Consider the following 23,739-nt stretch of genomic DNA (forward strand, 5'->3'; position numbering starts at 1 on the left):
GCTCCAAGGGCTAAACTCTTGTCCTTCCCAAGCACAACTTCCAAGCCCAAGAGTGGGAAAAGGAGTATTTAGGGTTGATTGTTTTAGGGCTGGGCTGCCCTCCATCCTATTCTCAGTAATATGAGGAGAGGCTGTAGGGCTGGCTGAGCCGAGGAGGACCATGACAGGAGTTCTTTCTTTATATTTTTATTATTTTAATATGATTTAAGGGGAAAACTTGCTTTCTGTGCATACCCCGTGCATTGAGACTGAACGCAATGCACCTCCCGCCCAGCAGGGGGCGCAGTGAGAAGCGCGATGTTCAGCCCTCACCGGAAGCTCTTCCTTCCCCTCCCCGTTGCGGGAGGTACCATAGAGTCGCCGGCGCCCTTCCGTCGTGCTGGCGGCCATGGAGGAGGAGGACTACGAGGCGGTGCTGTGCGTGAAGCCGGCCGTGCACGTCTACCGGGTGCCGCCGAGAGCGTCCAACCGCGGCTACAGGTGCGGTGTGATGCGGGGGTTGGGCCTGGTGCGGCCTCGGGGCTCCCACAGGCAGCCAGGCCCAGCTGTTGGGTTGCAGGCCTGCTCTACTCTGCTGTGTGGAGGGGATGAGAGCTGAGGTTGTTGTGTGTGGAGAAGGTTGGCAAAGATCTCCGAGATCATCCGTTCTAAGCGGCCAGGAAGGCTTTATAACGGCTTTATAACGGCCTTTCGGTACCTACAGGGGGGATAGAGGAGCTGGGGAAGGGCTTTTGGACAGGGTTGTAGTGGTTGGATGAGGGGAATGAAGCAGGGATTAATTCTTCACCCGGAGGTGGTGATGCTCTGCCATAGGCTGCACTGAGAGCTGTGGGTGCCCCATCCCTGGAGGCATTGAAGGCCAGGCTGCAGGCTGCTTTGGCAGCATGAACTGCTGGGTGGTGTCCCCATGATGGGAGATTTCCAACCCAAAACACTCCATGATTCTATGAAAATTGAGCTATTCCTCAACGATCCCCCCACCAGCATGGCTTGCTCTGCCCTAACGCTGTTTTCAAGCTGGTGATTCTGCAGAAGGGGAAGTGAAACTTTCCTGTGTCGTGCAGTGCAGAACTGCGGGTCTGTTCCCTGGTGCTTCTGCAAGTGGTCAGCAGATTTGGGCTGAGATGAGAGATCTCGTGATGCGTGCTGCCTGTCTGCAGCAAGCCCAGGTGCAAGCAGGTTCCATCACATGCTGTCTCACGAGGCTCTGTGATACGTTACCATGCCATACAGTTGTCTCATTGCTGCTTCCCTGGGGACTGTAGGGCCACCCAGAGGTCACTCACCTTTTCCTCTCCCTGCAGAGCTGCGGAGTGGCAGCTTGACCAGCCAGCATGGAGTGGCAGGCTGCGCATCACCGCCAAGGGCAAGACTGCCTTCATCAAGCTGGAGGACAAGACCTCAGGTGAGGACGAGGGGCTGCAGCAGAACAGCTTTCCTGTCACCCCTGGGGTCCATTGGGCTGCTGGCAGGGCAGCGTGGTGTCACTGGAAAGCAGTGAGTGTTAATGAGAATGAGCTGGTATGTCACCTTCAGAGCGTAGTGCCATGTAGCACCAGATAGTGGGAGGCTCCTTTATTGAGCGTTAGTAACTGAGCCAGGAAAAACATTCATGACTTCCACTGGGGAAGCTTTATCTGGTGGAATGAAGCTATGTGGATCTGAGTTATAGCCCAAAATAAGGCAAGCAGGATCTGAGCTCTCTTCCTCCAAGTTTCCTGTCATCACAGCAAGTCACTTTGCCAGTTTTTCCATCCCCTTAATTCTTAATTACCTCCCAAGCTGCTGCTGTGAGGAAACAGGCCATGTTTGCCCATTTCCTGCATGCAGGCTGCTGCCTCTTGTGTTTGCCCTCACAGCAGAAAGGCATTGAGGCGCTACACTGGCGTGTTGACTCACACTTGCTTCTTCTCTTCAGGAGAGCTTTTTGCCCAGGCCCCCGTGGAGCAGTTCCCTGGTATTGCTGTGGAGAGTGTGACAGACTCCAGCAGATATTTCGTCCTTCGGATCGAGGATGGCAATGGTGAGGTGCTGCTTTGCTGCTCGCAGAGACACACCTGGGGGAGCAGATGTTGAAAGCACTCAGAGCTTGTTCTGAGTTCTTACTGGTGGATGATTCATGTAGTTGAGAGCTAAATACCCCCTGCTTACAGTGGTGAATGGACAAATGGCCCCTCGTCTTCATTTTTCTTTAAGCAACAGCTTAATCCACTGCTCAGCAGTAAGGACACACCTGTGTGTAGGACTGTCTGTGATGCCAGCCTCTGTGTTAATATCAGTGAATCAATTTTAAAGCTGGGTTTTGCTAGTTCTGTAAGTCCAATCAAGCTGAAGTGATGATGTAGACATGGCTTTGCTGCAGTTTTCTTCCAGCTTCATTTAACAGCTGACAGTATAGCACTGCTTCCCCTGCTTAGAACTTGCTGGCTGTTCCCTTTATTTGTAGAAGGAAGAAAGAAATGCAGCTCCAGTCCTAACCTCAGCCCTGCTGTCATCAGAATTCCCCTCTCAGCTCCAGCTGGAGGAGCTGATAGTCACGGGGGTGTGAAATTGGCTGACCCCTGCACTCCTGGTCTGCATCCCCAGCTTCTTTTACACTGTTTTGCATTTCTAGCCTTTCCTCTTCCTCATTCCCCAGGCCGCCGTGCTTTCATTGGAGTTGGATTTGTCGATCGAGGGGATGCTTTTGACTTCAACGTCGCTCTCCAGGACCATTTTAAGTGAGTCTGTGCTTCTCCTTTTGTCCTCTTGGCTTGATGGTTTTGTGTGGTGGCTGCAAGTGTTCACCCCAAGTGGTGGGAGTGAGGGAGCTGTTTGCTCCTGGTTCACTGTGCCCCATTCACTTGAATGAGGAAACGTGGTGCAAAGAAAGCTTATGAGTCCTTTTCTGTTTCTTGCCTTCCTGCAGGTGGGTGAAGCAACAGAACGAGCTGGCCAAGCAGGCTGAGAACCCTGACCAAGCACCCAAACTGGACCTGGGCTTCAAGGAGGGGCAAACCATCAAGCTTAACATTGCGGTGAGGGCTTTTGCTGCTCCAAATGTTTTACCCTGTACACTTTGTAGCATATAAAAACACTGCCTTGTGGTTTTGGTGATTATCCTAAAAGACTCAAAGAGAAACATCACCAAAACCCTTCCTTTTTTTATTTACTTCAGTTTTAGGAAATGAAAGTGTCAAGAATACTCTCTTAGCCTCTTTTGTTAGCCTCATTTCTTGTAATGTGTGAAACACTACTTCTTAGGGCTGCAGACTCCAGCCAAGCCGTCTGCCTTCACACTCAGCCCTCACAATCTGTTTTTCCCCTCTGCTGTGGTTCGTGGCACAAGAGGAAGCGGTGGCTTTCTCTTGAAATCCCCTTGCTAAAGGAAGCCTGGTGCAGAGCTGCTCATCCCCACGCTGCCTGCAATGATTTGTAGAGCGGTGTCTTATGGTTCCCAGTCACAGAACATGGTCTGTAGCTACGTGGTGGGAATTCATAGATGAAAACATCTGTGGTTAGACACCTGTTGCTGCACCAGATGAACACAGCACAGTGATATTTAACCTCAGAACAAAGCATCCGAGCTGCTGGGCTACTTGAAAGCATTGGCTGGGAGGAAGAAGTAGAATCACACTCCAATTCTGGATTTAAATACAGTGCCACCTAAAGTTTCTGTCTCCTGTCTCAGAATATGAAGAAGAAGGAAGGAGCAGCAGGGAACCCCAGACCACGTCCTGCAGGCCCTGGGGGCCTGAGTTTACTCCCACCACCTCCAGGAGGAAAATCTTCCATGCCAACTCTTCCTTCTGGAGAGCAGCTGCCATCTTCACACCCCACACCCACCCAGCTCCCCGGAACCCCCATCACAGGTCTGTATCATACAGAAATGGCTGTAAGGCTCTTTAGATTCAGTTTTAACTGTCGAGGTGCCTATAGAAAGACCTTGATGTTCCTCTTGTGCTCCTGCAGGAGGAGATAGTGCTGAAGCTCTGTTGGATGAGGGAAACTGATGGGAATGGGATCACAAAGCCATCCAGCTTGTCAGTCTTAATATCTCCTAGCTGTTCAGAGCTACTCTGCTGTGTGATTATTTGGGAAGCATAGGTTTTGCACATGCATTTTGAAAGCTGAAAGGACATCATGTTTAGAAACTCCTTGCATTAATCCTGACCCTCCTGCCTGGTTTTTGACCATCTGTGTGCAGCACAGAGAAGTTCAACTTAAACCCCAGTCAGGCTGGAAAGGTGAACTGACTGCGTTCAAGCAGTGGGTGTGTGGAAAAGCGATATGGCATCTTCACGAAAGCAGGGAATCTGGAAGGAATAATTGTCAACAACAGCTTCTTTCTTTTTCTTCTCTCCCTATGGCTCCTCTGGCTGCTGCAGACTCCCTGCTGTCCTGGCCACAACCCGCTGCTGCTCCTTCTGCCCCTGCCACCGACGTCTGGGGTGACTTCTCCAAAGCTTCAGGGTGAGGCCATGTGGGGTTTGCAGGTTGCTTGGGCCGATACCTGCAGCATTAGAACCCAATCCTGCTGGTTTTACTCTCACTGAAATAGCAGCGGGGTGGGGGCACCCCTCCATCCAAACACATTTGGAAAGGTGAGAAGCTGCTGTGCCTGGCCATATGTGGGGGAGAGTTATGGATTGGCACCAGGCGACTTGTGCTGCAGCTCCTTTTAGTGTTTAAACCCTCTTTTGTCAGTGTCCAAACCCTCTTTTTTTTTGTCTCTTTATTCAGGTCAGATTCGAACCAGACGCAGGCAAATGCAGGCTGGGTGCAGTTCTGAACCAGCTCCTTGCAGGCACTGGAGGATGATCGTGCTGATTTCTGCAGGACCAAAGCAGCAGTGGGAAGTGCTCCTGCTGCTTAAGGACACCTCACTTGTCGCTTATGGTGCCATCACACTCCCTTGGTCCCCTCTGACAAGAAACAAGACCCCAAAATCTGGTGCTGGAGTTAAAAAGCAGAAATAGGTGCTGGTTGACAAATGAACACGTGCCTTACAAAACTCCATGCCAGAACCCTCAGAGCTGAGGGCCTTTTCTGGGTATTTTCTGCCTGGATCACTGCAAGCCATTGGGGCTTCAGTGACCTTTCCTGTGCCTTCCTTCCTTCCTTCCTTACTGCACTAACAGGGCTGCAAAACTGTGGCAGCTTCATGGCACCCTGTGTCTCCTCAGGGTGCTGATAGAGGATTCAGCTGGCAGCGCTTTTGCTGCCCGATATGGGCATTTTTTCCTCTCAATTCTGATGCAATAGAGGTGGGCTGAGGTTTGCAGCTGCATCACCACCTCCACTTTTCTCCTCCGTGCATTTGGGCTACTGAAATCATTCAGTCTGGCAAACAGTGGGGAGCATCTTGGAGCCTTGTTGTGTGCAAGGCCTTGCTTTGTCTGCTGCTCACAGCACCACGCAGGCAATATCCAGCCCAGATGCTGAGCATCACCCCTGCTATTTCCTTGCACTCCCTGCGGGGATGGGGAGCACGACCTCTGTGTGCTGGTAAATATGAGCACAGTGAAGATCCTATTTCCCTGCTCTGATAAGGTTGTTCTATATGGGGTGGGGGTTTTTTTCCCCTCTATTTTGAAGAGATTTTTTATTCTTCATGCAGAGACTTTATTATTGGACTCTATGCAATGAAAAACAGACTTGGTCTCTTCAACAGAGCTGGGCTTTAGATTCCTCTTTAAAAGAAACTCCCAAGTCTTTTCTTACCTATTTATATTACGGTGAAGGCCTTTCACAGGACAGAGTTCTGCTATTTGTTTCAGTGTTTATGATGATTTCCATTCCCAACCAGACTGGTGAGCATTTCCATTTCAGAGCTGACCTTACAGCACACAGGGTGAGAGATGTCACACATCCAAGTGAACAATAAAACCAGTTTGATGCCAGATGTGCCATTCTATACCCAGAGATCTACCCCTGTGTGCTCAGGGATGGCACCATAGTTCTCCCTTCCATTTGGGGTTTGATGTTGGGGGTGGTTTTGTGCTTTCCCCTCCTTCTTGGTGCCTGGGAAACAGCGAAGCACAACACATGGGTGTTGCTTAGCAGTGGTTTTGAAGCTGTGGGGGCAAAGAAGGTAAGGAATAAGGAAAGCAGAGGGGACAGCTGAGGACTTGCGTGTCCTCAAAGCCCATCAGGAAGCCTCAGGGTGGCTCCGGAGCGGCCGTTTTCATAAGCCAGACTATCCCAGCAGCACTGCAAAGCCTCAATCCTATTGACTGACCCTGCAGCGGGGTCAGCGGGGAGGACAAAGGGCATTTGCTCTTCTCGAGGAGCAAACAGAGGCTGGGAAATGCTGGGAGGGCAAATTCCTGCCCGAGTGTTTGCACAGGGAATGCCTTCAGTGCCTTGTTGCCTTGCAGCCCCCGCTGGGGATGCGCGTTTTGAGCTGGCATCCATTTATTGCAGCTTCTCTCTGCCCTTTGAGTGTGGGATTAGGGCTGGAAGCGGCACCTTATCGCTACCCCCATGCTTCAAATCATCGCCCCGGGGTCTTTCTTTTCCACGTGGCATCTAACTATGATGCATGGAGCGGCTGCCACCCCTTCCCAGCAGCCAGCCAAAGGCTTCCCATAGCAACCTGGCATGCTCCACCCAACACTTAGAGCTGCCAGAGCCAACTCCTGCGCTGTAATGAGCTTAACGAGGCCGGGCTTCGTTATGGCTTAACGAAAGGGGTCCTCTCTCCTACGGGATAACAGAGCCCCGAACCTCAAGGAAGCCGAACATTGGAGCAAAGTGAGTGCGTTAACAGCGCTGTTTGCTGCAGGGGTTGCTTGGCACGGCTCGTTTCTTGCAGGATCTTTTGCTTTTGCTCTGCTTTGTTTGAGTTGCAAAGCTTCGGTTCGGCAGCAAAGCAGAGCTTGGGGAAGGCATTAGGACCCCTAAGACACGTAGATACAGCCAGGAAGAGGAGGGCTCCCGGTCTGGGAGGGGAAAACGTGGATTTCGGGCTAATCCGAACCGTGCATCCGCTTTCCGCTTGCAGAGCGGAAGCAAAAGCCCTAAAAGAGCAAAGCGGGATGGAGGAGCGGGGCTGCTGAAAGCAAAGCAAAAGGGGCGTGCTGGATCGAGGTAGGAACTCAAAGGAGCAGCTGAGCTCGTTTGCTATTGCAACGACAAAATCTGTGCAGCTGGAATGGCAGAGCTGCGGGTTTTGCGACTGTTGCACGGAGGGATGCGGAGTTTGCAGGCACAGGAGCGAAGCTGCAAAGCCTTGAGCCCCATCCCCTCCTGCAGGTCCCGATCCCGAGGCCATGGCCTCGCTGCTGTCCCTCCAGGAGGAGAATCGCATCCTGCAGCAGGAGTTGTCTCGTGTTGAGGACCTGCTGGCTCAGAGCCGTGCTGAGCGCGATGAGTTGGCCATCAAATACAACGCCATCAGTGAGCGGGTAGGTCAGCCCCAAACTTAGCCCAAAATACCTCTTTTTCACCCTCAAAATCCACTTTTCCATAGCAGAGATGCTGAGGACTCTGTGCTGATGGAGATCCAGCACTCTGCATGCTGGGGCTTGCAGGATGCACAAAGCATTGCCATTATAGACATCTCAGTGCTTGCTTTTTGTTGCAACTGGTGCAATGGCAAAGAATGAAGGCTTTGGTTGCCCAGGGAGATGCAAAACTCTGGGGTCTGGATGGCTCTGGGAGCTCACACCCCTTCGTGCACATTTGCTTGTTAAAAGAAGCAAGCCAAGAACCAAAAATTACCTGCAGGGAAATCACTGCTTCCTATTTCTTGTGCTGAAAGACACTTTATCCCTTGGCCAACCCAGTGCCAACCCAAGTCTGGGTTATTTTCTATGCATAGCAGCCAATTCCCTATTAGTTTTTCATTGCATCTCAAGTGCAGAACATCAGGGCACCCCATGTTGATTCAAAACCTATGGAGGTTTGCACTACCAAAAGGAGGATGAATTTAATATCGTGAGGAGCGAAGAGAGCTAGAGAGGTTCTGCATCCTCAGAACTGCTTTGTACCTGGAGGTATGTGTGTGGCCCACCACGCTCGCCTTGTAGCTCGTGGAAGGAGTTAGCCTCAGTGCTTAATTATGCATTGAGAGGGGTTGCATCCTCAAATGCTTTGTACGTCTGGGGGGCCTTGCCACTCTCGCGCTCTGTACGAGCTTGTACCTTGAGGGGTTGCATCCTCAATGCTTGTACCTGGAGGGGTTGCATCCTTAAAGGGCTGATGCTGGCTTGCAGCTGGAGCAATCCCTGCGGCTGGAAGCAGGTGAGCAGGAGGCTGCAGAGAGCCGGAGCCTTGCACAGCACAACATTGAGCTGCGGAGGCTGCTGGATGAGGAGCAGGCTGCCTACAAGCGCAAGCTGCAGGCGTACCAGGAGGGTCAGCAGCGACAAGCACAGCTGGTGCAAAAGCTGCAAGCCAAGGTGGGTGCAGACTGGGGACATGGGAACGCTGCGATGGGGAGGGGCTGCATGTCACCGCATCATCCCCAGGTGCTGCAGTACAAGAAGAAGTGTGGCGAGGTGGAGCAGCAGCTGCTGAAGAAGGAGACAGAACTGGAGCAGGAGAGGCTGACGGTGTGTAATGTCCCCGCTGTGTCCCCAAATGCCCCCCTGTGTTACGTCCATGCAAAGGGAATGATGTCCCTGCAGAGCCAGCCGGAGGAGGAGAGCACCAATGAGCTGGAGAATGCACTGATCCGGCTGGAGGAGGAGCAGCAAAGGTGTGTGGGGGGGTCCTCCATGGGGCTGGTGGCTGTGGGGACCTTCTAGCATCATCCCCAGCCCTGTGCTGCCCAGGAGCTGCAGCCTGGTACAGGTGAACTCGATGCTGAGGGAGCAGCTGGAGCAGGCAAACGTGGCCAATGCAGCACTGAGCGAGGACATCCGCAAGCTGACGGCTGACTGGGCACGGGCACGTGGAGAGCTGGAGCAGCGTGAGGCGCAGTGGAGGAGGGAGGAGGAGGTCAGGGAGATGCAAAGCAGAGGGGTGCTGCATGGGGACCTGAGGCGCAGGGATGCATCACTGGGGGGTGGTGCATGGGGTAGGACCTGGTGCTGCCCTGATGCCTCCGGGCTGCAAAGCGGTGTGACTGGGATCTGCTCCATCCATCCCCATCCAATTGCAGTCCTTCAACACCTACTTCAGCAACGAGCACGGCCGCCTGCTCACCCTCTGGAGGCAGGCTGTGGCCTTCCGCCGCCACTTCAGCCAGCTGCGAGCTGCCACTGAGAGGTCAGTGGGGCAGCGAGGACTGGGGGTGGGGTGGCAGAATATGAGCTCACCCCTCTCCTATCCCATATTCCATCTGCAGAGACCTGGCTGAGCTGGGGCAGGAGGTGAGCCGTGCCGGCCGTGCTGCACACGCTGCCTGCGTGCAGCTGGGAGCTCACCTGCAGCTGGCTGAGGGCCGGGCTGGTGCGGTGCAAGAGCAGCAGGCGCAGCAGCTGGCACAGCTGGAGGAGCAGCTGGCAGCACGGGGCCGTGATGCTGAACAGGAGAGAGCGGTGCTGGGGGACAGGTGGGGTGCTATAGGGTGCTATGGGGTGCTATGGGGTGCTATGGGGTGCTATGGGGTGCTATGGGGCACTATGGGCTGCTATGGGGTGCTACAGGGCTTTGTGGCATGCAGTGGGGTGCCAGAAGAGCAATGGGGTGCTATGGGGTGCTACGTGGTGCTGAGCACTGTCCCTGCTGGGCACCAGGCTGGTGGAGCTGACAGCAGCCCTGCAGCAGCTACGGGAGGAAGGTGGTGAGAAGGAGCGGGCAGTGCAGGCTCTGACGGCGCAGCTGCAGAAGATGGTGAGTGTGCATCGTTGTGCACGTGTGATGCATGCTGCAGACAGAGGCAGGTCGCATGCTTCAGTGCAATGCATGATGTGCAGCATACAGCAGGCACGTTGCACACCGGGTGTTTTGCAGGAGGCCTCTCGTGCTCAGGAGGCATCAGGAGAGGAGGTGCAAACATTGCGTGCAGAGTTGGAGCTGCTGCACCAGACGCTGCAAGACATCACCCAGGTGCTCTCCACCCCCTCTGCACTCCCAACCCCTTCATGCCTCAGTTTCCCCTCCTGCAGCAATGATGCTGTCCCTGTCCCTTGCAGGCAGTGCTGGCTGATGACCACGGGTCCACCTCGGCGCCTCCCAGGCTCCATTGTCGCAGCCTCTCACCTGCTGCTGCTGCAGCCACGCTGGGAGCTGTGCATGGTGCCCTGCGCCGGAGGCACATCCAGCTGCAGGTGGGTGAGAGAAGCAATGGCAGATGGACATGGGGATGGATGGATGGATGAGGGGTAGGATGATGGAGGACAACCGCTGTCCCTCTGCCCTCAGGAAGCTCGGGAGGTGTCAGGAAACCTGAGGAGGGAGCTGGGGAACAGCGAGAGCCGTCGGGCTGCCCTGGAGCAGCGGCTGGAGCAGCTCAGCACTGAGGCTGGGGGCTTCAAGCAGGCACAGGATGAGGCCACGCGTGAGGCTGCCCGCCTGCGTGCTGACACCGAGCTCCTGCGCAGGTACTGCTGTCCATCTGTCCATCCATCTGTGTGTCATGTGCACCCATCTCCATGTGTTTGTCCGTCCTTTTATGTGTCCGTCTGTCTGCAGCGAGCAGGGCCGCATGGAGCAGGCACTGGCAGCAGAGCAGGCGCGGGTAGGAGCTCTGCAACGCAGTGAGGCTGAGCTGCAGCTTCGGATCCAGGAGCTGGAGGAGCAGCGGGATGAAGCCAACCGTGCAGCAGAGGCTGCACGACAGCAGCTGGAGCACAGGTGGGGACCATCGGCTGCTGCAGAATAAAGCTGTTGCAATGCCGCTCCGCTGCTGCACCCCTCCAATGTGTGCTCCCTCTGTGGGTGCTGTAGCACACAGCAGCTGGAGCAGCTGGAGGGGCAGCGGGCAGCAGGGCAGCAGGAGCTGCTGCGGGCACGGGAGGCGCTGAGCCGGGCACAGCTGGAGGCAGAGGTGGCACGAGGAGAGCAGGCAGCACTGGGAGAGGCGCTGGCACAGGTGAGTGACAAAGCCCTGCTGACCCCCCTGGGGATGGTTGTGTTCTCAAATCACATCCCCAGGTCCCATCCCCATCCCAAAACTCCAAACACATTCACCAAATCCTTACTTCTCCTCCCTGGGGACATCTACATCTTCATGCCCCATGCACATCCTTAGATCCATTGTTCCTCATCCCTGGGGATATATGCATCTCCAAACCCCATGTGTATCCTCCCTGGGGACATCGAGGTCCCCAAATCCCACACTCATCCTTCTTGGGGCTATCCACATCCCTTAACCCTATGGACATCCCCAAGCCCCATTGTGCATCCTCAAACTCCATGCACATCCCAAGCCCCATTGTATATCCTCAAACCCTATGGACATCCCCAAGTCTCATCCATCCTCAAACCCCATGCTCATCCCCAAGCCCCATTGTCCATCCTCAAACCCCATGTACATTCCCAAGCTCTGCAGAACATCCTCAAGCCTCATGGACATCCCCAAACCTCCTCCCCCCCCCCCCAAGCCCCATGCACATCTCAAGCCTCACATACATCACTTTGGGCACCCACCAGGCACAGGGCAGTGGTGCAGAGCTGGAGGCAGCGCTGCGGGATGCCCGCACACAGGAGGCCAGGCTGCGGGATGCTGCAGCACGGAGCAGTGAGCTGGCTGCCAGCCTGGCAAGGGACAAGCGGGAGCTGAGCCGGGTGCTGGTGGGGCTGGAGGAGCAGCACGAAGCTGACAGCGAGGCCAGGAGGGAGCTGGAAGGGCTGAAGGCTGAACTGGTGCGGCTGGAGCGCAGCTGCAGGGATGGAGAGGCTGAGAGGATGGACCTGGAACGGGCACGGAGAGCGGCGGAGGGGAGCTGTGAGGGGCTGCGGGCTGAGCTGCGGGAGCTGCGAGGGGAGCTGCAGAGAATGAAGGAGCAGCTGGGGCAGGTGTGGGGCTGGGGGCAGCTGGGAATGTGGGGAGGGTACAGGGGGAAATGGGAGGATGCGTGGAGTGATTGGGAGGATGAGGAGGGCAATTGGAAGATGCAATTGGGTGGGTGAATGGGGTGGTTGGGAATGATGGAGAGGGCATGGGAGACAACTGGAGATGATGGGGAGAATGTAACTGGGATAGCACATGTGGCAATGGGACAACTGGGTACTGGGAGAGGATGCAGAACTACCAGAGCATTACAATGGAGCACCCATCACCCTGTGCTGGTGCAGGCTCAGCAGGAGCAGCGGACAGCAGGGGAAGCACTGGTGCAAGCACGGGGTGAGCAGCAGCGGCTGAGCGCAGAGCTGGAGCGCACCATGCAGGAGCGAGAGGGGCTGGCCAAGGAGGGGGCCAGCCTGGGGGTCCAGCTTCATGCTGCCCAGCGTGATGCTCGTGACCGTGCCCAGGAGGTCGATGGGCTCAGGTGGGTGTCACTGGATCCATGTGATGTCCCATACTGCTGATATTAGGCAGTGTGTTGCCATGGTGTCCTTACAGGGCTGAGAAGGCTGTGCTGGAGACAAACCTCTTCGAGGCACAGGAGCAGCTTGGGCAGCTGAGCACACACAAGCAGCAGCTGGAGGCCGAGGGACGGAGCCTACGAGTGGCCAGGGATGGGCTGCTGGGTGAGCAGGCAGTGCTGTGGTGGGGTCACACCGTATATCTGCTCATCTGGTGGCCATATCACTTAGCAGTTCAATTCTGGAGCTGGCATCCTTGGCCATGCCACTTACCTGCTCAGTTTTGGGGTTGTAGCCTTTGGTCACATCACTTCTCTCTCAATTCTGGGTGTTTCAACCCCATTCCCATCGCTCCCTATCTGCTCTGGGGCTGGCAGAGGAGCTGGGTGCAACGCGGCAGCGGCTGGCAGTGGCACAGGAGGAGGTGGTGACCCTACGCAGGATCCAGGAGGAACACAAGGGAGAGCTCAAGCAGCTGCGGAATGAGAAGGTGGGCATTGGGAGGCTGTGGGGTAAGGCTGATTTGGGCAGGCAGTGCTGGTTTTAGGAGGGTGGTGATGCATTTGGGTAGGAGCATCGATTCTGAGGAGCAGTGCTGTTGTGGGAAGCCATGCTGGATGGGGGTCTTGATGCTGATTTGGGGGAGTAACTCTAATTATGGGGCACTGCAGGAGGAGCTGGACATGGAGCGGGGCCGGCTGGCACGGGAGCAGCAGGAGCTGGCAGCAGAGCTGGCAACAGCGCGGCAGCAGCGGGATGAGGGGGTGCTGCGTGCTGAGAGCGAGAAGCAGCAGGTGGGTGCTGGGGGGTCCCTACTATGTGCCCACAATCCCCGCTGAACACATCCCTGTGCAGGCGCTGGCACTGAAGGAGGAGGAGAAGGCAGCACTGGCAGGGACGCTGGCAGGGCTGCAGCAGAGCCTGGCCCAGGCTACAGCTGAGCTTGAGCAGCAGCGACACGAGGCTGCGAGCTGGCAGCAGCAGCAGCAGGTGGGTGCATAGAACAGGCACCCCAATTGTGAACCCTGTGCTTGGGCATCCTCCCTGGATGCTCTGTTCTCATTGCATCCCCATTGCAAATCCCTTATTCCCATTGCCACCCCCTCACCCTTACTGCAAACCTCCCCCACTCTTTGAGCCCCCAGCCCTGCACAGCAGTGCTCACCCCACCTCCCTTAGCACCGCTCGGCGGAGCTGCGCGCACTGCAGGCGCAGATGGAGGCAGCAGCAGAGTCCCACGCACGCGAGGCCGCAGCTCTCCGTGAGCAGGCAGTGGCAGCAGCCCAGCAGCGTGACAGTGCCCTGCGTGATGTGAGCCCCCCCCCGTATCCCTTCCCATCCCTGCTGCACCCAGATTGCTCCATAACCCCACTGCATCCCCTGTCGCAGGTGGAAGAAGCGCGGGCGCAGCTGGCACTGGAGGCAGAGGCACGAGCAGCGAGGCAGCAGGCACTGCTGCGGGCACAGAGAGAAGCACAAGAGGGGCGTGAGGGGCGCGAGGAGCAGCGCAGGATGGGGATGGAGGCACGCAGGGCGCTGGGTGATGCAGCCAGGGAGCAGGAAGCGCTGCGTCGCTCCAACGAACAGCTGCGGGTAGCGCTGCGGCACAGCGAGGGGCAGCGCATCAGGTGTGGGTCAGGGTGATGCTCGGGGTCAGGGGGTGATGTTTTGGGTTTGGGTTGCTCGGGGTCAGGGTGGTGTGTGGTGCAGTGGTACGCAGCAAAGCGCTGTGCCAAGGTTGGGGTGCCTTGCATGGACCTCACCACCCCAACATGCCCACAGCCTGCAGCGTGCAGCTGAGCAGCAGGAGCAGCGGCTGGCACTGGCAGAGGACGGGCAGGCTGCAGCAGGCAGGGAGGCAGCAGAGCTGCGTGCCACACTCCGTGGGCTGGAACGTGCCCGCCTGGATGCCCGCCGGGAGCTGCAGGAGCTGCGCCGCCAGGTGAGGGGGGGGGGGGAAACAAAGGGATCCCTTCACATGCAGCATAAGTTACAGCCTCCCCTTGTTGCCTCCCTGGGGCAGGTGAAGATTCTGGATAGTGAGAACAGTAAGAAGAGCAAGGAGGTGGAGGAGCTGCGGGCGCGCGTGGCACGGGAGGAGCAGCATGAGGAGGAGAGGCATCGTGAAGCCTTCGGCCTCAGGCAGAAGATGGTGGAGAGTGAGGCCGGTGTGGAGGCCACCAGGAAGGAGGTGTGGCTGCTTAAGCCCCCCTTGTCACCCCTGCTCACTACCCCATGTCCCTTGGTGGCCCCACAGTGAGTGCCCTGTGTTGCTGGTGCACCTGCTGCTCAGTCCCTTGGTGCTACAGCTGTCCCCATCACCCCACACTCAGTCTTCCATTGCCCCACTGCTCTGTGCCCTGCATCACTGGGGGTCCTCCTTATGCTCCATCCTTCACACCCTGGATATTCCCCAAACCAAATCGCTCCATCCTTTGCATTTCCATCACCCTTTTTCTCCATCATCCTAATCTCTAAGCATGTCCCATGTCTCACCATCCCATCCCTGCATTCCCACATCCCGTTGCTCCCCAGCTCCAGCAGCTGCAGCTCAGGCTGGCAGAGAAGGAGGCAGATTTCCAGCAGCAGGAGCGGGCACTGTCCCGCAGCCTGGAGGAAGCTCGAGGCCACGAGAAGAAGCTGCTGGCTGATGCCCGCAACCTGCGGCTGAAGGCAGAGGCAGCACGCAGTGAGGCAGCAGAGCTGAGCCTGAAGCTGAGTGCAGCTGAGGGTCGGGCACAGGGGCTGGAGGCTGAGCTGGCACGAGGCGAGGAACGGAGACGGGACGCTGAGATGCGCCTGAGTGGGCTGAGCTCAGCCCTGCGCTGCACTGTCGGTGTTGGACGGGCACATGGAGGCTCTCCAGGCAAGGGTGAGGGTGGCACAGGGTTTTTGGGGGCACTGGGGTGGGTCCATTCAGCTGTGCACCCTTCTTTTGCCACGCTGCCCCTTCCCAATCCTCTCTCATCCTATTCTGTCCCCTCCTGTGGCACCGTGTCCATCATGCACCATCCCATCCCTCCTGTGCCACTCTCCCCCATGTCACCCTGCCCCTCTCATCCCACTATCCTTCCTGTGCCACTCTGACACCTCCTGACACTCCCTGTGCCACTCCATCCCTCTCATCCCACTCTATCCCCTCCAGTCCCTCCCCATTCCATCCCATCTCTCTCACCTTTACCTTGTCCTCATCCCACCTTGTCACCTTCCATCCCACCCTGTCCCCTCTCTTCCAGCTGCACCCAGGAAGGGGACACACACCCCCTGCTCATCCCCAGACCCCAATGCAGCAGCTGACCCTGAAGCAGTGCGTGCAGCCCTGCAGGATTTCCTGCGCCAGCTGCAGGATGCCCTGCGGGATAAGGTGCCCCCCTCACCCCCATCCCCATGCTGTGCATCCCCAAAATATGCCTTTCTCACCCCATTTTCTCCCCCAGGAGGAGCTGCAGGTCCGGGTACGCAGCCTGAGCAAGCAGCTGGCTGAGGCAGAAGCGCAGCGGGACAGAGCGCTGCAGCTGCAGAAGCGATTGGCTGAGAGCAAGGAAGGTGATGGGGCAGTTTTGGGGTGGGTTCCCCCCAGTGGTGTGGGGCCGTGCCCCAAAAGCACAGAGGTTTGCAAGCCTCGCTCTGGCTGTGGCAGGGTTGCAGGGCTTTGAAGGCAAGCGGGCAGCACTGCAGCTGCAGGAGGAGATGCTGCAGCAGGGTGAGGGTGAGCGCCGGCTGCTGCTTGAGAAGGTGTCAGCGCTGGAGCGCAGCTTGCACGCTGCTGAGGGCGAGCGCCGGGCTGCCCAGGTGGGCACTGGGGTGCATATGTGTTCTAACTGCGTGCAATATGTGTTCTAATTGTGTGCATGTTGCATTAAATTGCACATGAGATGCAAGCAAAGATGCATGCAAGGTGCTTGTAAAAACTGCATGTATGCTTCTTACAAGCTTACTTGTGCAAGCTTCCATGCAAGCTGCTTGCAAGCCTGAAAACTCTGGATGCAATCTTGCACTAGTGCTGCATGCCAGCACTGCTGTGTCTCTTCCAGGAGAAGCTGAGTGCGCTGCTGGCAGCCAAGGACCATGCACAGGGGGCCAACACCAGCACAGCCCTGCAGCAGCGACTGCAGAAGCTGCAGACTGCATTGGCTGCAGGCGAGCTCGACCGCCGGGCGCTGCAGGTGTGCAAGAGAACCACGGGCGTACAGTGGGGACCCATCTGGCCTTGTGTTACCATGCACGTCCCCATGCAGGAGATGCTGGATGCAGCAAGGGAGGAGCGCGGGGTGCTGCGGGAGCAGCTGCGGGCGCTGCAGGAGGAGCGTGCAGTGCTGGAGCTGCGCAGAGGGGAGCTGGAGGCTCAGGTCCAACGGCTGCAGGAGGTGGGAGAGCAACGACAGCTGTCCCAACTGTGACCCACACAGCCCCCCATGCAGCTGTTTTTACTCTGCTTTGCAGCACCCTATTGCTGTGCAGCCCATGAGTTGCTCCATGCACTTCGCTATTACTCTGTGCAGCACCCTACCACTCCTTGCAGCACCCACATACCCTGTGCATCACCCTATTGCCCCATGCAGCACCCTACTACCCTGTGCAATACCCTACCACCCTTTCCAGCACTCTGTTACCCTGTGCATCACCCCATCACCCTGTGCAGCACCCTATAGTCCTGCATTATGCCTTATCCCCCCACGCACACTCTATAGCTCCATGCAGCACCCTCCAGCCATGCCTCTGTTGCAGACACAGCAGCAGCAGGACGAGGAGGAGGCGGCGGTGCTGGGGGGGCTGCGTGCAGAGCAGAGGGGGCTGCAGGAGCGGGTGGGCAGCCTGCAGCGTGCTGTGACCCAGCTGGAGGCTGAGAAACGTGAGGCTGAACGCTGCGCCATGCGCCTCGAGAAGGACAACTGTGCCCTGAAAAGAACCTTGGAGAAGGTGAGCACCCACCTGAGCCCTGCAGCTTTGGGTGGGCACCCAGTGTGCAGCCTTAGTGCTGGAACCATTAAACCTCAGTGGTGTTTTCCAAGCGTGAAGCGTGCATGACATAAACGATGCACGTCTCTATGCGATGGTTTGCATCCTTATGCAGGTGGAGAGGGAGAAGCTGAAGACGCACGAAGCCTCGCTGCGGTTGGCTCTGCAGAAGGGTCGCCTGGACCGCTCGCTGGGCACATCAGAGCAGCAGCTGGCAGAGGCACAGCGACGCATTCAAGTGCTGCAGGCGGGTGGCACCGAGCTGCTGCCTGCACCTTAGGTTGCAGGGTGGCGAAACTGGGCTGCTTTGGGGCTCAACCCATTGCATGGAGGTGCTGCTGCATGCATGGGGATGCTGCTGGGTTCTTTGGGGTGACCCCTCTGTTCTACCCTCCCTCCCCAGGCACAGGTCTCAGCACTGGAGCAGAGCTCTGGGGGTGCACAGAAGCCAGCAGCACAGCAGGTGGGGGCACAGGAGTCACGCCGTCACCACCGCAGCATTTAAGGCTTAGAGCAGCACCATGCAGCCCACCAAAAATCCACTCGACGTTCCCAAATCCCACTCTTTTTCCTTGTCCAAGAGCAGCACTTTACCCCCTGAGCCACCACTATTTTTGATACAACTTGATTTTTACCCCCCTCCTTTTTCTATGGCATTTCTATAACCAATAGTTGGAAATAGGGCATTTTTTTAGCTCACATGGACATGATGGGAGCACTGGGGCTCCCTGTGGTGGTGCTGACCAGGGTAAGCATCCCTATACCTGGATCCCTTATGGCACAGGAAGGTCCTGTCTTTTCTACTGCTCTTTTTGGAGACTGGTTTGATATCGGTGCTATGGGCCAACCCAATGTGATCCCAACCCTTGTCCGTCCCCTCTAACCCTCCATTAAACATATGGAAAGCCAACCTGGTGGCACACAGTGATGCTTATTGGGGCTGGGGGTGGAGGGTTTGGGAACCAGCTGCTCAAATCAGTGGCCATCAGGCCCCGTAACATTTATTATCATCATCATTATGTGACCTATATACTGTTAATATTACACACGCTATAGAAGATGGCTATATCCCAAGAAACTAGATTGAATGTAGTAAATCTAATCTTTCTAATCAGAGAACCCCAAAACTGCCCTCAATTCAACATCAGAATAGGCTGAATGCATGGCATTCCCCATACGGGAAACGGGGACAGCCACCCCAAACCCTGTAGCTACAGCCTTTCTCATAGAAAAAACCCAAACTGCCCCAAATGGTGCTGTATTATTTCAAGCAGGGCATTCAAGTCTGCAGATCCCCAAAGCATTCCCAAGTCCTACAGCCCAGCTCTACTCAAAGAGCATCACCAATGACCCCAAACCAATGGGAAACCCCAAAAAGAAAGAGACAGGAGCCACAGCAACCCTTACACTTTTTCTCTTGGATACTCTACGCAGCAAACAACCCACCCCCCCCTCCCCAACTTATAATATAATAACAAAAGTAATAAAAATAATAACGCCCCCCCCCCTCCCACCTCCCCTTATTTATTCTTATGTGCACCAAACCGGACTTTCTCTTTGGCTTTATGCTCTTTCATGCACGGTTCCTTTATAGCACCAGGTGGAGGAGCCGGGCTGCATCCCGGCGAGGTTGGGGGGCTTCAGCAGCCCCCACAGCTGCGAGCACAGGAGGTGACCACGGTCTGGCAGAGCCCACTGGTGGCCATCACACCACACTTGGAGAACTTGTCACGGCACAGATCGGCTGCAAGGAGGTGGAAAACACAACACACTTCCAGCTAAACTAGGGGCCAACTGGGAGCATCGCACCGCGGCTCCGCTGTGTTTAACCATCAGCATCCTCCATGGTGGTACCCAATGATAGGGAGATGGTGGGGGGGATGTCCCTCAGATGAGTCCTTACCCCTCAGCAGCTCTTCGTGGGCGCACACGGTGCGGACGCAGATCTCCTTGTTGATCACGTAGACCCGGCGGAGGCTGTGGGGAAGAGGAAGGTTTGGGGTTAAAAAACCCAAATGTGGTACTGTGCCAATGGGGATAGGGGGTGGGGAGTGGGGAGGGACAGCCCCTGTGCTCGCCTGTAGAAGCAGATCTCATTCAGGCACTGCTTGCAGGGCTTGTGGACGGAGTAGAGCCTGGTGCAGGGGTACTGCTCCTCCCGGCAGTCTGCAATGAGAACCAAAGCTGGTTTTGGGTTGTTTTGGATTGTTTTGCCCCAAAAAACGCAAGCAGGTTCAGCAAGGGGGAACAAATCCATGAGCCCTGGGGGTGTGTTCAACATTGCATCAGTCCCTACCCCCCCCAGTGCAAGGATTAACTATGGGGAGGATGCATGGGTGGGGGAAGGGACCCAAGTTACCCTATATTTGTGTTAGGAGGAGGGTGGTGAAAGCAACACTTACCCAGAGGTCCTGGCTCTGTGGGCTCAGTCTCGGGGGCAGCAGCTGATGGGGGGAAGAGCAGAGCTTTGGGGTTGGGTATAGGAAGCATCCCACTGCCCCCCAGTCAGGTTTTAGGGCCGAGGCAGTGCTGGGAGGGGGGATGTGGTCTCTGTTTTGCACTCACCCATGGTTGGTGCTGGTACAACTTCCTGCTGGGATTGCTGCTGGGACTGGAAACGAAACTGCTCCTCTGGGGTGCGTGGGGTCACATCTATAGGGACAGAGCAGTGAGGGGGTGCACCCCCAGCCCCCAACCTGCCCCAGGGCTGCACTCACCGTGGTAGTCATAGTAATCCTGAATTTCTGGAGGGGAAAAAAGGGAGAAAATGGAGTGTAAGGATTTGGGTTTTCTTGTGTTATTGTATAGGGAGAATGCAAAGCCTGTGGGGACTGGGAGTAATGGGAAATATGGGGGGTTGGGGTGGAAAAGGGAATGGAGCAAAGCATGGGAAAAGGAAAAGCTGTGAGGAAGAGGAGGTGGATGAAGGCTCTCACCTGCCTGCTGGTCATACTGGGAGTATTGCACCGGCTCCGGGTAGGTAATGCCCTCAAACCTGCTGTACTGGCCCTGGACCAGGAGCGCTGGGGAGGGGGGATGAGGAGAGGACAAGATATTTTGGTGCCCATGGTGCCCTTTGGGGCTGCTTTGGGCCTTGGCACTCACCTGGCAGGCCCAGCAGGACGAGGCACAGCGCTCTCATGGTGATGGGAGGTAGTTGCAGGAGCACGGCGCAGTCTGGATGGGGGCAGAGGGAAAACACAATAAAATTGGGAAAGAACAATGAATACAATATAACTATTGGAAATGCAACCATCTGTCCATCCAGGAGGAAGCTTTGTAGCATAGGATGGGGACCCCACCCCACTGATAGCGAGGGGAAACTGAGGCCCCATCTCCCTCCATTCCTGTAGGTAGTGGAGATGTTGACTCAGCCCATACAGGAGTGCCAGACAGTAAGGACTGGCACAGAATGAAGTTGGATAGCCACACTTGGCCAACAGGCAGACCTTGGGGGTCCCATCCCAGCCCCTGAACCTCAGGTCCTATGCCCCACAGTCCTGCCCTGTCTTGCCTCCCACCACCAGGGCAGCAGCAGATGCACGAGGTGTGGGCTATGAGGAATTGCATGGGGATGAACAGGATCAGCGTGCAGCTTTCTCCAGCCTTGGGAGCTGGGTGCTGGCCAGGACCCCAAATCACCCTGACCTGGTGCTCCAATTTCCTTTAGCTCCAATTTCTCACGAGGGATTTTCCACTCCCTGACCCCACACTGAGATACCAGGCGTCACATCCTCGATGGGAACACGATGACAAAACCCCCATCATCATCACAAAGCCCACCACAGCATCCACGCATCCCATCCCAGCAGCAAACCATGGCAGTCACTCAACAGCAACCATCCACCATTAGGATTTTCCACCCTAAGGCACAAGCTCGGGGGCCCAGCACCCATTACACCCCACTCCATCCCCACCAAACCCCCATAGGGTGCCCTACAAGTTGGAGTGGGGGGCTGGGGGGTCTATTGGCTCGGCGGAGCCAGATGTTTTTGCTACAGCACATCTGGGAACAATCAGGCTGCAGAAAGAACACCACAGCCTTTCCCTCTGCTAAACCCCACCTTCCCCAGCCCTTTTTTCCCCCCCTCCCCCAGCTTTAGCTTTCTTTTTTTTCCCCCTTATTTTCTGTCTTTCTTTCTTTCTTTAAAGCTCTGCTTGTCAGACAGCGAGAGAACAAAGGGGAATTTGAAAGGATTCGCGTTTCCTGGCTCTGAACCAATGATTCAAAGGGAAAAAAAAAAGAAGGGAAACCAAAAAACCCAACGTCCAGTCCAAAAAGTTTGCTGCTCTTTCCCCCTCCTTCCCCCCCTTCCCCTTTTCCCTGCACGCCTCCCCACTCACCGCTCTTCCATCAGCATTTCCCCCCCTCCTCTGTGCCCCTTGGATATAAATAAAATAAAACCAAAGCAAAAAAAATCCCATTCCAGGAGAAAAAAAAAAGAGGGGGATGGGGATAGGGGGGAAAGAGGGAAAAAAAAAGGGAAATCATCCAACTTCCTTCAGACTTTGGGGTATTTTTGGATCGATTGAAGCAGTGACAAAGCCGCCACAACAGCTGGTTGGGATGCGATGTTTCCATAGCCCCCCCCCCAAAATAAAGCACCGCTGTGGAGCCCCACAAAGAGATGGGAACATCCCGGGGGCTGCAATGGAAGCCCTCCAAGTACATTGGCAAAGCCATTAGTGAGACTCCCATCATCCAAACCGCTCCCCCACCACCCTAAAAACTGCGCTTCAGCCCCCCCCCAAAAAATGGGTTTTGCCCCCCCCGTCGTTGTGAGGTCTCGGAGGATGGATTGGGGGCTCTGCTGGCTCCTTACCGCTTTCGGGTCCACCGAGCTGCTTCTTGCCTTTGCCCAACGCTTTGGTTTCTTCTCTCCGGGCTCAAAAACTCCGAAATGAGGGGGGGGGGGGGGGGGGGGGAGAGGGGGGGGGTGAGAAATAAAAGCTCCTACCTCCAACATGGGGGCTCCGCTGGGTCCTAAAGCGACACCTGATCCTTCCCTTCCTCCTCCTCCTCTCCCGGAGACGTGCTGTCTGTTGGGGAGGAAACGGGAATAATCCCCCCCCTCAAAAGAAAGAAAATCAATGGGTGCGCACCGAGCTGTGCGAAACTTAAGGTATTTTGGTGGGTTTTTGGGTTGTTTTTGTTTAAATCTCTTTGGATTTTGACCCGACGGCAGAAGAGAGGAAGGCACCGAGCGGAGCTTTGGGGCACAAGAGTGGTCTCTTATTGATGGAGGATTGGAAAGAGAGGTGATCCCAAGCAACACCCCCCCCACCCCCCCTACATCCCCCCTAGATTTGAGGGGGGATTGCTAAAAATAGGGCAAGTTCTTAAGTTTTAGGGTGAGCCCCCCCCCCAAGGACATGAAGGAGCTCCCATATCTGGGTGCAGTTTTACCCTGGGGGTGCAACCGCCCCCCATCCCCCCCTTTGCCAGCGGGGCAGAAGCGTGGGATGATCCCGTTGCTGGAGGGTGATGGGAACACCAAAGAATGCATGTTCTGTGCTCACCCCCCACCCCGCTGCAACATCAGCTGCGGTGCTTTGGGTTAAAACCTAAAGATTTTAGGTGAGGTTCAAAGCGATGGAGCAGCATGGAGGGAAGCTGAGGGCTCGGAGCTCAGACATGGGGGGGTCAATATGAAGGGGACACCTATGAGCTATTCCTCCTTTGTGAGTGCTGCTGCAGCCAGGACTGCTCTAAAAACAAGTAGAAAATCCAGTTTCAAACTAGAGAGAGCAACAGGGGGGAAGGAGGGGGGGTTGCAGAGTGTTCCCCAAGCCTGTTTTTCTAATCCTAACACCTGGATTGTGGCTAAACCTGAGGTTGTGAGCACACTGAACTCCTGCCTCCTCCAAGCCTCATCCCCGGGGCAGCAGCTTAATAATTAAGCATGATTTACAGCTCTGTTAACCCCAAAGCCAGGTGGAGTGGGGCAAAGCATGGCACCAACGGGAATCTGGGAGCATGGATTCCCCTTAAAAAGCTCGAGCACAGGGGATGGCTCCAAATCCCAGCGGCCAACTGGTGCCACTGGGGTCAGCGATGTTGGGGCGGGCATGGATGGGTTCTTTGGGGCTGCAGCGTGTTGTTTCCCCCTCCTTTTGCTTTTCAAGCCACCAGACGCTTTCACTTGGCAAGGGCAGAGGCAAAATCTCGGCGGGTTTCTCCCCCCCTCCACCCCCCGCCCTCTGCTCAGGAAGCCTGCTTTAATAGCTCAAACCCTGGCTAGGATTTCAGGAAACCTCTTACCTCTGCTTGTGCCTCATTTCCTGACCTAATCCCTAGCTCCAGGAGGGCAGAGAGGCACCGCTCGTGCTCGAGGGGGCTCATACCTCACCACATCCCATGCTTGGAGACAGCCAAGCCCC

General features: G+C 56.1%; 3 protein-coding genes across 7 annotated transcripts; 2 read left to right on the plus strand and 1 right to left on the minus strand.

The window, feature by feature from the left end:
* The first annotated feature begins 325 nt into the window (after positions 1 to 325).
* On the plus strand, positions 326 to 5,882 carry NECAP2 (NECAP endocytosis associated 2). Its single transcript, XM_015882286.2, has 8 exons — positions 326 to 480; positions 1,305 to 1,405; positions 1,919 to 2,023; positions 2,639 to 2,720; positions 2,909 to 3,017; positions 3,671 to 3,851; positions 4,368 to 4,452; positions 4,723 to 5,882. The coding sequence occupies exons 1-8, from the start codon at positions 389 to 391 to the stop codon at positions 4,769 to 4,771; spliced, it is 804 nt and encodes a 267-aa protein (XP_015737772.1). The 5' UTR covers positions 326 to 388; the 3' UTR covers positions 4,772 to 5,882.
* Positions 5,883 to 5,981: 99 nt separating this feature from the next.
* On the plus strand, positions 5,982 to 18,278 carry CROCC (ciliary rootlet coiled-coil, rootletin). Of its 4 annotated transcripts, none has more exons than XM_015882265.2 (34): positions 5,982 to 6,735; positions 6,986 to 7,071; positions 7,237 to 7,388; positions 8,199 to 8,384; positions 8,454 to 8,537; positions 8,613 to 8,683; positions 8,760 to 8,925; positions 9,089 to 9,195; positions 9,275 to 9,481; positions 9,666 to 9,762; positions 9,883 to 9,978; positions 10,065 to 10,199; positions 10,294 to 10,472; positions 10,564 to 10,725; positions 10,819 to 10,963; positions 11,524 to 11,889; positions 12,169 to 12,362; positions 12,437 to 12,564; positions 12,777 to 12,889; positions 13,071 to 13,193; positions 13,255 to 13,389; positions 13,579 to 13,710; positions 13,789 to 14,027; positions 14,182 to 14,341; positions 14,423 to 14,590; positions 14,935 to 15,271; positions 15,636 to 15,763; positions 15,837 to 15,945; positions 16,040 to 16,191; positions 16,434 to 16,565; positions 16,638 to 16,766; positions 17,128 to 17,319; positions 17,474 to 17,605; positions 17,762 to 18,278. In XM_015882265.2, the coding sequence occupies exons 3-34, from the start codon at positions 7,254 to 7,256 to the stop codon at positions 17,861 to 17,863; spliced, it is 4,941 nt and encodes a 1,646-aa protein (XP_015737751.1). In that variant the 5' UTR covers positions 5,982 to 6,735; positions 6,986 to 7,071; positions 7,237 to 7,253; the 3' UTR covers positions 17,864 to 18,278. The 4 variants fall into 4 exon arrangements, with proteins under 4 accessions (XP_015737751.1, XP_015737753.1, XP_015737752.1 ...); XM_015882267.2 differs by having other exon boundaries at positions 17,474 to 17,638; positions 17,762 to 17,878; XM_015882266.2 differs by lacking the exon at positions 6,986 to 7,071.
* A 626-nt stretch (positions 18,279 to 18,904) lies between these two features.
* On the minus strand, positions 18,905 to 22,804 carry MFAP2 (microfibril associated protein 2). Of its 2 annotated transcripts, XM_015882287.2 has the most exons (11): positions 22,766 to 22,804; positions 22,317 to 22,398; positions 22,182 to 22,244; positions 20,464 to 20,535; positions 20,295 to 20,381; positions 20,076 to 20,102; positions 19,924 to 20,010; positions 19,761 to 19,802; positions 19,437 to 19,524; positions 19,262 to 19,335; positions 18,905 to 19,102 (listed from the first exon to the last, which is right to left on the minus strand). In XM_015882287.2, the coding sequence occupies exons 1-11, from the start codon at positions 22,787 to 22,789 to the stop codon at positions 18,999 to 19,001; spliced, it is 750 nt and encodes a 249-aa protein (XP_015737773.1). In that variant the 5' UTR covers positions 22,790 to 22,804; the 3' UTR covers positions 18,905 to 18,998. The 2 variants fall into 2 exon arrangements, with proteins under 2 accessions (XP_015737773.1, XP_015737774.1); XM_015882288.2 differs by lacking the exon at positions 22,182 to 22,244.
* Positions 22,805 to 23,739: the final 935 nt, after the last annotated feature.

Source organism: Coturnix japonica, chromosome 21, assembly GCF_001577835.2.
Source record: "Coturnix japonica isolate 7356 chromosome 21, Coturnix japonica 2.1, whole genome shotgun sequence".
NCBI classification, from domain to species: domain Eukaryota; kingdom Metazoa; phylum Chordata; class Aves; order Galliformes; family Phasianidae; genus Coturnix; species Coturnix japonica.